The 12,605-nt window shown below is 33.8% G+C and overlaps 2 protein-coding genes across 3 annotated transcripts; one reads left to right on the forward strand and one right to left on the reverse strand.

The window, feature by feature from the left end:
* Positions 1 to 8: 8 nt before the first annotated feature.
* Positions 9 to 3,344, reverse strand: LOC105202623 (surfeit locus protein 1). The gene is given in 7 exon segments (XM_039456384.1): positions 9 to 389; positions 391 to 523; positions 526 to 545; positions 1,686 to 1,856; positions 1,983 to 2,180; positions 2,261 to 2,819; positions 3,115 to 3,344. Coding segments are annotated over 6 exon segments (750 nt in total). The 5' UTR covers positions 2,437 to 2,819; positions 3,115 to 3,344; the 3' UTR covers positions 9 to 337.
* Positions 3,345 to 3,370: 26 nt separating this feature from the next.
* LOC105202624 (UPF0047 protein YjbQ) lies at positions 3,371 to 11,664 on the forward strand. Of its 2 annotated transcripts, XR_851105.3 has the most exons (4): positions 3,371 to 4,287; positions 4,477 to 4,613; positions 9,044 to 9,524; positions 9,885 to 11,664. XR_851105.3 is itself a non-coding variant. In XM_011171209.3 (3 exons), the coding sequence occupies exons 1-3, from the start codon at positions 4,128 to 4,130 to the stop codon at positions 9,257 to 9,259; spliced, it is 513 nt and encodes a 170-aa protein (XP_011169511.1). In that variant the 5' UTR covers positions 3,371 to 4,127; the 3' UTR covers positions 9,260 to 11,664. The 2 variants fall into 2 exon arrangements, 1 of the variants encoding a protein (XP_011169511.1); XM_011171209.3 differs by having other exon boundaries at positions 9,044 to 11,664.
* The last annotated feature ends 941 nt before the right edge of the window (positions 11,665 to 12,605 follow it).

The following is a 12,605-nucleotide window of genomic DNA, read 5'->3' on the forward strand; positions in this document are numbered from 1 at the left end:
AAGGCGAAAAGATCTAACAATAAGTTTTATTCCTCAGGAAAACAATTAAACGATATTTCTCATATAAAGAATACATTTACAGTTGTCACATTTACATTGGAATAAAGAATTCTACAAATTACATTTATTTTTTCAGTTTTGTACGTGTTGATTCGCATAAGTCAACATTGTTTCATTTCCATAAAGATGTATGTAAAAAAATGAAATATAAAAAATATAACGTGTAATCATAATAAAAAATTTTTTTATGACAATGTACATATATTTACATTCTTTTTTTACATATTTTTTTCGGTATGTATATCATTATATGTATATCGGGTGAACATCTATGCATTTAAAGAAGAGGTAATTTTTGTACAAATTGTTGAAATCACATGTAGCTCGTAGGCAGACAACGAATACCAGGTGATCATATAATTTGAATGTTCGTTCCTTAAAGTTACTTTTGTCTGTCCTCCGACCGGACCTTGAGGTGCGCCAGATCCGGCTAATAATTCTATGCACACAGGTAATGCTTCTGCTTTGCCATTGCATCTAAATCTCTGAAACAAACACATATATGCTTGAATTTTTGTGTAATAGAACACATTTGTTACAATTCTTACAGTTCTTTAATTTTAGCATACATAAATAAACAAAGTTGAGTAATAACCAATTAGTTAAAAAGTTAGAAATTTAATTAAAAAGTTAAATAACAAAGTAGTAGAGAGATATTTTGACCGTTGCTGTATCAATACAAATTGAAACAAGAATGCCTTCTACAGTCGCAGCTAGGTCTTCGTGCTTGTATTGTTTGTGTGATTTTATATACTTTCCTCAAATTCAATGAACTGCATGCCAAATTATTTGTATTGATACAGTAACGATCAAAATATGTCTCTACTACTTTATAGTCACACTGCCTTGGAAAGGGTTCTAACTCATAATCGATTATTGCGAGAAATATCATCATGAGATGTTATTTTTCGCAATAATTTCTTTAGTTTTTTCAGAAGGGAAAAGGATTAATATTTAATAATACGTGATATTACTTAATGTTCAATTTAGAATTGTGTTATGACTGAAAATTAATTCGGCACGCAGTTCATTAAATTTGAGGAAAGTATATAAAATCACACAAACAATACAAGCACAAAGACCTAGCTGCGACCGTAGAAGGCATTCTTGTTTCAATTTGTATTAAATATTGAAGTTTAAAAGTTAATTTTTAACCTCAATTAGTTATTTTTAAAACACATAAACTTTAACTTAATAAGCATTGAAACATATATAAACTTATTTTTTCCCAAATTAGGAATTTACTTGTGTAAAGAAAAAAATCGATATTAAAATTATTTTTACATCATTTTCACATAAATTTAATTTACAAACAATTAAACAATATTCAATTTATTTAGTACTATTGTAATTGTTATGTTATTTAGAGTAATTCAATTTTTTTAAATTACAACGTTCTGATTTAATAATACTTTTAAATATTAATTTTTAATTTAATGTTAACACAACTTTTAACTAAATTATTTTTTGTTTATGTAACTTTCAATGTAATTAAATTTTATAAACCATTAACTTTGGTTTACATAAAAATAAATAAGCAAAGTTATAATAAGCAAAGTTATAATAAGCAAAATAAATATATTAACATATCCAATCTTGCAAATAAGTAAATTATGCATTATTACCTGAAATGCCATACACCTTTCCCAGGAGCATTGTCAGGTACAAATGGAGGTCGCTTTTTTGTTGCTCTGATAATGCCAATAATTTCTATGGGATCTGTAATCTTCTTTTCCATTTTAAACGTTGAACGATCACTTCTAGGAATCCATCCACGATTCACCATGACAGTAATGCTAACATCAAGAAATAATCCTAAATTAATTCTTTAATAAATCAAAAAATATAAAAATATTACAATCTTTATTCTTTCAAAATTTCTTTTCACAATTAGCTGTTAGTAAAAACATTTGTGTAATTACTCACGATCCTCCAATCTGAAAGGCGTAATTACGTAATATCCTGAGCCTGCTTTAGGAGAAAATATTCCACCTCCTTTTTCATTAATGGCTTCGCCATTGAGAATAAGGCTTTTAGGTCCTATCAAAAATTCCTTTTCATATAAAAATTTGCCCTTCACTTTTGTACGATAATACTCTTTATCTTTCAGTTCATTTAAGCTAAAAACAAGTGTTTTTTTTATTAAACATTTGTAAATAAATAATGCTTACAATACAATTCTTCAATATAATAATCTTACTCAGTTGACAGCTCAATTGGTTCAATGACGATGACGACACCATTAGTATTTTTATAAACATCGAAGAACTCAGCATCCAGAGCGGGTTTCTTCACAGCGTTCTCCGCGTTAGTCGAAACATTGTCTATTTTCAGATCCTCTTTCGCCCGCGTCTCCCACGACCTACAACATCCCATACCTCTACTTTGACCAGTTCAGTTCGTCATTTTTAATACCCATCCCTCAAACGAAACGTAAGGACGATACATACTTTAAAGGCTACTTGTGTATGAGAAAATCAAAAAGTGTATCACAAAAACGATTGCCGATTGTGATGCAATCGGCGGCTTCAAAAAATATTCAGAAACGGAAAACACGTCCGCACTTGTAATTCCACTGTATATTCACCATCTGAATTTAAAGTTTAAAAAGATAACCTCTGTGACCCCAGCTGTCGGACTAACAGATATAATAATTTTGAAAAAGATAGTACAATCACACCGGATTCTCATGCAGTTGTACAGGTATGCCACCCACAGATTTTACTGGGGATAAAACTAGCGCATGCGCATCGAGTCACCTAGAAAGTTACTAGGGCTAAAGTTACTATAGAAATCCCATTTATTAATAAATGAATTATTACATTATTTATCGATATAATTAGAATAATACTTATATATTTGGAACTAGCAAACGACTAGCAAACGATTCGACACTGAATTATTCAGGAAATCACGAGGTAAAGGCTAAAACAGCTTTTTACTTGTCCAAATTTGTCCAAATTTTAATTTCGATTTTTTGTTTAAACTAATTAATATGCAAACAAAACAAAAAAACATGCAAACACTAGCAAACGACTAGCAAACGAATGGCACCTTCAAAATTGTTATATCTGTTAGTCCGACAGCTGGCAGCGCGGAGGTGGTTAAGGTGGTGCGATCGCCAAAATTAAAAGGTCGCCAACTCTCGTTTGGCAATCGCGACATCTTCCTGCCTCCTCAGAAATAGCGCCATTCTTTGCAACTGCCGACGGAGCGTTCGCAACTCATTGCAGAACAACCTTCAAGCTACACGCAGGTGCGCGCCCATGCGCGAAATGTCTCCGCTGCGATCGCGGTGTCGTATAGACGCCCGCCGCCATTTGCAATCGCTCGCCTAGGGCCAGCGCACGGCAGGCACGGCACACGCGGTTGCCGTTCCACGCCGTACGCCGTCCGCCCCTCTCGAGCTAAAAAAATCTGTTCACACAATCTCGTGATGCTGTACTCTGAGCGTACCGTCCGTTGACCATCTGTTGCCGTGCTGTCAAACGCTGCGTGTAAGTGAATGGTGTCGCGGTAATAACGGAACACGCGCGTACACGTGTGTGCGTAAATACGTGCGTGCCTACATGCGTACAATCGTCCGCACTTGCCTACCTACCTGCCTGCCTACCTGCCTGTCTGCCTGCCTGCCTGCCTGCTTGCTGCCTACTTGCGCGGTGAGTGCGTGCACTACGTGTGACTACGTGTGTGTGCGTGTACGTGTACCGTCTATCGCGTGCGCTGCGCCGAGCGGCCGAATCATTACCCCTCCCTTCTATCCCATTTTCTCTTCTCCCTCTCTTTCGCGCTTTCTCCGTCCGTTCTTCCACATTTCTCTCACTCTCACACACATCCCTAACCTAACCTAACCTTTTGCGGCTCGAGCGCTCGACAGTGCTCGCCAGATTAGATCGCGGCGCACGCGACGAATTATCCGTAACCGTCGCCAAATGAGATTCCATATCGGCCATTTGGAATAACTTACCGGCGTTGTTTCACCGACGATCAGCGTGCCTAGAAGAAACCGTTTCGCATCTTTTCCTCCCTCTTCTATCCGCCTCCGCACCATTTAACTCTGTGCGGCCATGGCCTCCTCTAATCGTGGCATCCAGATCGGCTCCGGCTGGTTCCAGACCAAAATTAATCTCAGGCCACAACATCGGGGCGTTCACCTCGTCACTGAGGAGATCCTCAGGCAGGTGCCTGAGCTCTGTCAGTTTTCCATTGGTCTCTGCCATATCCAGAGTGAGTGTCATTAACCTATTACTAACAGCTTGATTTACATTTGGCTTCATATGTCAACAGATTAGTATCTAGTTTTATTTCCATTGCCAATATGTGCTATACTTAGGAGCATGTACATTTATTATAAAAAAGAGCAATTGAGCAATTTCTTTACAAAATAATAAACATTAAATTCATTTTTTCCCATAGTTCTCCATACCTCAGCTAGTTTAGCGTTAAACGAAAGTTGGGATCCAGATGTGAGAGACGATATGGAAATGATGCTTAACAAAATAGTTCCTGAAGGCTTGGAGTACAGGCATAGCTGTGAAGGACCTGATGACATGGTAAGTTTGATGTTTTCAAAGATATTTTTTTTAAATAAATTTATTTTGGAAAAATAATATACTTTCAGTGTCATTCTCTTTATCATACAGTGAATAATCTCTATTTAAAACACCTTGTTTATAATAATTTGTTAAATAATCATATATGTTAAAATAAATTATCTTTTTATCTTAAATATGTTTTAATAATGTTGCATACTTTGATACGTTTTACCAGGTCATACAAATTGATTTACATAAAAATTTTTGCAGAATATTTTTTTATGAAGCAAAAGAAATATACAAAGAAGTAAGAAGATCAGAAAGAAGCATATGACAAGAATTCTATTGTTATACTTAAAATGGGACAAACCATTTAGTGACTTCAATAAATAATTTATTATTCAACAAAATTATAACTAAAATGTTGAAAAACTTGTGCTGTAATTATGATATTCATAATTAGAATATAGAATTGTCTGCAGCCTGTTATAGAGCAATTTTTTAGAAAAAAAGTAAAATAAAAATTTGTTTTGATATTTTACTTAATCTGTACTATAAGTATAATTGAGGGGAATAGATAATTTTATTTATATAACATTCTTTTATTTATATAACTCTAAAATGAAATATGTTACATAGAATGACAATTTGATTCATAACTAATCATAATTAATATACATGAATCAAGAAAGTAATGCAATACTTTAGTATTAAAATTTATTTGAAGTATGCATTACTGCAAAGTTTTAAAATAATGGTGCTTAATAAATCTGCAAGGGTACACATTAGGAATTCATTTTCGTTTTATGGGTTATTAAGAAAGCTCCTTTCTGATCTTTTTGTTTGGAAGATAAGTTATATCTTCCAATAAAAGCAAGTATGCTTAAGTTCTTTAAAGGTTAATTAATTTTGCATCTTTCATTAAACTTTAGAGGATGCATCTTACAACTTTTCTTCAAGTAAGATTCATTATAGTTTTTTGTATTCTTTTCATTGTATTCAAAACATGACATTCTTTCTGATTATTATTCCATCTTCTATTCCTCTACATTCTCTAATGCCAATATTAAAAATTAATAAATTGTTTAAAGATTTGTTAGAAGAGAGCGAGTTTTTGAATTCATTTAATTCAAATTTGATGTCAGAAATTCAAAATTCAAAATCTAATATAATGCCTTGACAATTGGAAAAATAAATTTTCATACAAGTTTTTGATGTTAATGAATTTAAATAAACTTTTATACACACACACACGCACACACATGCATACATGTATATATGTATATATACACACATACATTAAATTTTTAATATTCTAAAAAAGAAATAAATACTTATATTTATGCTATTTTATTTTAGTACAGAATGTATTGTGGAGTTAGTTCACAAATTAAGACTATTTGAAATACTAATAAAGAAATAAAATTTAATGTAATTAGTCCAATTCGCAACTAATAATAAAAAATACATATGTATAAGCTTTAAAAATGTGTGTGACAAATCGAAAACGACAAGTCAAATAAGGTGTGTACACAACATACAGTAAAGCGGAAAAGCGCGAATGCTTATTACTTTGATTGTGAGAAAAATATTTATTAAAATAAAAAATACATTTCTTTGCACGTATTTTTTTAAGTAAAAGAAACATTTGTTAGATTTAAGAAAACATTTATACATTGAAAGAAATATTTTTGTGAGTATATAACATTATTTTTATTAATATAAATTTTTTAAAATTATAACAATGACACTGAAGACTTGGTGAAATTCCAAATCAAATAAAAATTAAATTAGAGAAAAAATAAACAAGTCGCTGTATATAAATGTGAATTTATCAATTACTACGTTTATACGTCTCAATTTACACCTCAGTTATAACATCGGTGTTCGATGTTATGTTACTGACTACTGAATTATAAATATTCCTCTGAAAAAATGAAAAAATTGTTATTGGTTAATTTTATAAGATTGATGTTATAACTTTGGCATAAATCGAACCGTGTAAACAATTCTAATTATTACACAACATAAATAACTACGTTCATACGGTCTGATTTATAACTGAATACTTATAATTGGTTAATTTTATAACGTTGATGTTATAACGCCGTAGTTATAACATCAACCTTATAAAATTAATCAATTATAAGTATTCTCTAAAGAATGGAATGACTATAATTGATCAGTTTTATAACTATGGATGTTACTAAACCCGATTATTGGTGAAATGTAAACGTAGCAACCGTTTTGACTTAACATGAAGTCAACTTTAATGCAAAAGTGGATATGTTGAATGGAATATCATAGAATGTCTGAGCTATTTATGTTATGTAATAATTAGAATTGATAAATTTGCATTTACATCCAGTGCGACTATAATAATTGTTTTGCTCTAATTTAATTCTCGTTGATTATGAATTTTTTAATTTAAAAAAGAATTCTTTGATTTAAAATGTAATGTAAAAAAAGTAAACAATTTTTAGAAGCAAAAATGTATTTTTTTAAATATAGAAATTATAGTTATTGAATGATTGCAAAAGTTTATACCAGATTTTCATAAGTGATCGGAAACAATTTGCCACATGGCAGCGCTCAAGTTTGTTTTACGATAGAAAGACTGCAAAGAGAGTGGAGCAAATTCACTGGAAGTTTGCCATTTTTAGGACAATTTTTGACAATAAGCAAGGTATTCATACCGTTTTTTATTGGGCAGCAATGGGACACATTCAAAGCATTTTGTACTAAAATCGAGAGCGTTTATTAGAGCTCGTGCCGAATTTCTGCATTTAATGCGCACTGAGTGCACACTAGTTCGGCTACTAAAACACGTTATCAGAAATGTACATATACAAATAGCGGAAATGATCCGAAAAATTAAAAATGACAGAACCAAACAGCACACTATTCGCTCCACTCTCCTTGTAGGCTGCGGTTTACTTGACGCTATTAATGCTTCGAAGCGTTTAATTAATCAATCGAAAGAAAGAATTTTACAAATTGATTCAACCAAAGAATACTTTGAAGCATTTATAGCATCAAGTGAATCGTAGCCATAGTCTCTCTATTTTATAGCATTGCTTACAGGATAAAAAGAAAAAAAGTTGTTTTCCACTAAGGTACACACATCGTGATACTGCGACTATACTTGAGCCGGAAATTCATAGGTCGTTAAAGAAGAAGGTATACACAATATCGTCAATGCCAGAAGGCAGTTCAAAGTGGAGTTGATCATCTAGCAGCGCGACTCTTCTGTAACTCCTTATCGATAGTATCAGTATCGTTATATTGTCATTGCGCAGATATTATATATGATAAAAAAAGCTGCGCAACGACTATTGTAACGATACCGATACTATCATTAAGAATTACAGAATCTTGAGTAATTATTTACTATAGGGGAACTAGCTCCGATCATCTTGACCTTGACATATGTTGTGACCTTCAGATTTTAACCGGCGCTCATAATTTGTTAAAAAGTTATTAACAAAACTTTAACAATATAATGTTTCTTTTAACGTTTATTTTAACTAAGCAGGAGGGGGTGTACTATTTTATATGGGTTTGCAACTTTCTACGAAGCAAAGTACTCCATCCTCCTTTCTTCTGTAAATGTATCATTTGTGATTTTAATGATAAATGAATGTATTAAATTGTTGCTTTACGTAGAAAGTGAATGCTTGGGCGGGGGAGGGGCAAAGCTCCAATAGATTCTTCGAGTAAACCTTATTTTGCTATAAAATACATATTTACATTATCAATTTTATTTACGCATTTATCGGGTACCTTACTTCTGAACAAATAAGTTTGATTTTTTGAGCCATATTGAAGCCTAAACATACGATAATTTTAGTTTTTTTTAATGCAAAACTAAAAATATTGTTTTGTAACGCTTTGCATTCATTTAAAAAATTTTTATTTTAACAATAGATAACGCTCGGAATGGCAATAAAGCATATATTATGCAAAAGAGTATGCTTCAAGCTTTTCAATATTATAAAAGAAGTGGCTCAATTATCTTAAATAAAGGTCGTACATTTTTTTGTAGAACTGACTGTATATTGCTGCCAGAATGAAGTAACTGTTGTTGACACTGTAAAGTTGGTTGGTAAATTGTTGCCATTACGATACGATAACTTAGGATAGCAACTTACTAGTAACATTCAAATCATCATCGTCAAAATTTGTGCCATTATGTTACTATAATATCAATAGAACCATACTGTCGATAATACGAAATAACTTTGATTTTAAACAGCTGGCAATACATGTATATATTGTTGCCTACGTGTTGCTTTAATTAAAAATCGTTGAAAAAAAATATACATACAGCATCATAAGCAACGATAGATTTGTGGGATTTTACTGAAACACATTTTATTATTTGATAGCAGAAAGATCAGTGACCATCAGCATATCAGATAATACTAAATATCTTTAATGTTTCACAGCCGGCGCATGTGAAGGCCTGTTTTCTGGGCTCATCGCTGAGCATCCCAATTACCGACGGAAAACTGGCGCTGGGCACGTGGCAAGGCATTTGGTTAGGCGAACACCGTGACCACGCTGGCAGCCGTAAATTGGTAGTAACATTGACTGGTGTCTTGAGAGACTCGGCACGTAGCCCTCTCAGCCCGGTCAGCCCTATCGCGTCTACCAGCAGCTAGGACCACTCGCACCCCCGAAGGCGTGGCAAGCGTCAGCCGCGCGCGTCCACCTCGAGCGACTCAAGCTAGCAGCCGCTTTAAGCCCTAGTCAACTTCTAAGAGTACAATCTATTGAGGAGGAGTGAGCCGGATACCTCGCGGACTTACCCATCGCTCGGGGATAACCACCGTCAGTAACGATCAACCGCGTCTTCGACGTTTTGCGTCGATCGTCGAGTGGGACAGACCGGGGATCGTGCATCGTTCAAGACTTCTGTGCGCGCGTGTATGTGCTTCAGGGTTTTATTTATGTCTCCGACCTTGTTCCGCATGGATATTCTTTTTCAGTCGACGACATATTTAAATGACAAGTCACACAAGTCATTGGGGTTGTTGCAAGTTTCCTAGATAAAAAAATCCATGAGATGATAGGGTTTTCAAGTATTACTCTTACAATTTGGCAAGTTTTTTTAAAATAGATATAAATAAGTCGTTAAAAATTTTATATTTTTGACGTTTGAAGATGATAAGAAATTAAGATCTTCAAACTCTGTTTTGAGGATCAAAAAATTCGAAATCTTGGAAGTAATTTTTGCAACAACTCAGAATGCTTTTCTCGTTTTTTCATTGCTAATATTTTTTTTAGCTCGTGTTGATCACGTTGGACATTCATGACATACAATAATAATAATAATAATAAAAACAAATGGATATAAGAGAAAGAGAGAAATGAAGAAAAAACTGCCACGGCAGATGCGCATTGCATCTCACATAAACAAAACGAATTAAACGCGAGTATCCAGCACTTCCGCCTCGCTCTTAAAGAGAAAAGAAAGCGAAAAGCGGGAAATACGTTCTAAGGAAAGCTATTGGAAAAAAAGATGGAGAAAAAGAGAAAGATAAGGGAAAGAACGAATCTATGCATTCCGGTAACGCGTCCAATACTTCGAATTTACGTAGCTTTATTTAGGAGACCCTTTTGTATAAACAAAGTTAACGAATACGAGCAGCCGTGCAGGGACTCACAGTATCCTTTTTTACACTCTGCTATCTTTGAGCTGTCCGAAGATGACTGACAGAATTGAGAGAAATGAAAGAAAAAGAGAATAAACAAGAGTGAGAGTGTAAGGTACGCGTTGTGAACGTTCCGACTCGTCGCTTTAAAAGAATGATTAGGAGCTGAATCAATCGCTCGTGAACAATGATGTTTTCATCGCATTAGGGGGTGTGTATATGTACATAAAGAGAAGGGGCGATGATTCTCAACCTATGCGCGTTTTCGCTAGAGTTATAAGATATGTTATATCATGGGCACATAGCGCGATTACGTCCTACGTGAGTATAGCGCGTGTACAGAGTGTAGAAAAAATTTGAGCTAAAAACACCGAATGAGTAGGTTGCGAAAAACTGAGTAATGAAAGTACAAGCGGTTGTTCTTTCGAAGAACAGTTTTTTAAATACAACAATTTAGAGTTGGATTGATCATGGACTGTAATTAAAAAGTTATCTCTATCGAAGATTTATGCGTACGATAATGTTAATAATCGCTAAAAATTATATATTGATACTATTATATATCTGATTCATGGATGAATAATTTTAAATGCAGCTCATGATTTAACAGAATTTTAAACCTTTAAAACATTAAAAAATGATTACTTAGTATTATAAGATTGTACTTTTTATTGCTTTATGTTTCGCAAACTTTTCTGCTAGTGTCTTTATGCTTGAATTTTACAACACTCTGTATAAATTAAAGCAACGTTACTAAATACCCAAAGAATCGATTGCATCAACATCAATCACTTTTTCTTTCATTATTTGTGTGTCAGCAACTATATTGCTCTGTTGAGTCACAAAGGCTCAATGTTTTTATTATTTTCTGACGTTGATACTTTTGCAAATTGGAAAATTTGATTTTTTTTATAAGATGCAATGTTTACTAACATTAAAGAAATTCTTCAATGAAGAATCAGCGTAATTACTCTCTTGATTATCAAAAAGACCACTTGTCCTGGGGGTCACCAGTTCGTAAGGCTTCATTTTTTAAGGATCCAGCACTGTGGTGAATTGTAAACGTTGGATCGTCGCAAAGATAGTGCGGTTTCAGAAGAGTCTTCTTTCAACTTTTGGTCTTTGACCTTTTGGAAATGTGAATAGTTCTAGTCATTTTCAGTCCTTGACGCTTGATGGATCTTCGGACAAGTATATATGATTCTCTTGTGTTCTCTTTTTTGCACTAAAAGTCATCGAAAAGAATAAGCCGAAGGGGTCTTCGCGACGAACCGACAGAGCTACTTACACTTACACAGATGTTATTAACTGATGCTTACTCTGAGCTTGCTGCAGCATATCGAACGGGCTGGCAGACAAGCAGAACAGACGTCGTTGTTTAGTCGTTAATCCTCAACGTACATAGGCGTGCAGTACATAGGCGTGCAAGAAGAAAATAACAAAAAAAAAACGCGTCGTCGTCCATTACGTGAAATGGACCTATGCTTTAATGTAAAGTACGTCTCTATCTATACAGTTCACATAGCTTAAAAAAAGCATTATCGGAGCTCAAAATATAATGTAATGTAATGTGATGTAATGGTACACTGTCGAGGTTATCGTACGTGTTGCCCCTTCGAACATACGCAAAACGAGGGCATGGGGGAGACGAGGAGAAGACTTATATGCATAAAAGAAAGAAAAAAAAAGCGCGTTATCTTCGGTCCTCTCTGCGATTCCTAGCGTGACCTTATGAATGCGAATTTAGGTTCAATAGCCAGCCAGTTCGTGGTTTAAGGCAAGGCGATTAGCGATTTTAATCTGTACACATGCATATTGTAAATAACGGTTTGCTAAACTCAAAATGAGAACGCGTTCTCAAGATTTTAGGAGGTACGATATATATTTAGCGTGATCTGTAAGGAGCCACGGACTTCTGGTTTGCCAATCTGCCTTTATTAAGTCTTTTAAGTTGCATGAATCTTTTTAGTTCCTGCTATTGTATCTCAGACGATTTTTTATAGAAAATTCTAGTCTGAGATTTTTGCAGTTATTTCTTAAATTCTTAGAATTTAGTGTTGTGTAGACTAAATGTTTTTGATTCTCTTCAAATTTTAGATTTTCATAAATTGTTTAGTAGGAACAGTATTTTTTTTCTCTTCATTAAAAAAGTTTGTGGAATTTTTTAAATTTTGTTTCTTGAGATTTTTTATTTTTTAGTTCAAATAAACAAAAAACTTGGATCCTCGAAGATCGGGCTCCTTTCGACGCGTTGTGAAAGCTATAAGAATCATGATTACTTGTTGTATTTGCCAAAAATGGATTTATCAATGAAAGAGAGAAAAACTTCATTTCTAAGCGTAGGCTTCCGCTT

Source organism: Solenopsis invicta, chromosome 13 (genome assembly GCF_016802725.1).
Source record: "Solenopsis invicta isolate M01_SB chromosome 13, UNIL_Sinv_3.0, whole genome shotgun sequence".
In the NCBI taxonomy this organism is placed as follows: domain Eukaryota; kingdom Metazoa; phylum Arthropoda; class Insecta; order Hymenoptera; family Formicidae; genus Solenopsis; species Solenopsis invicta.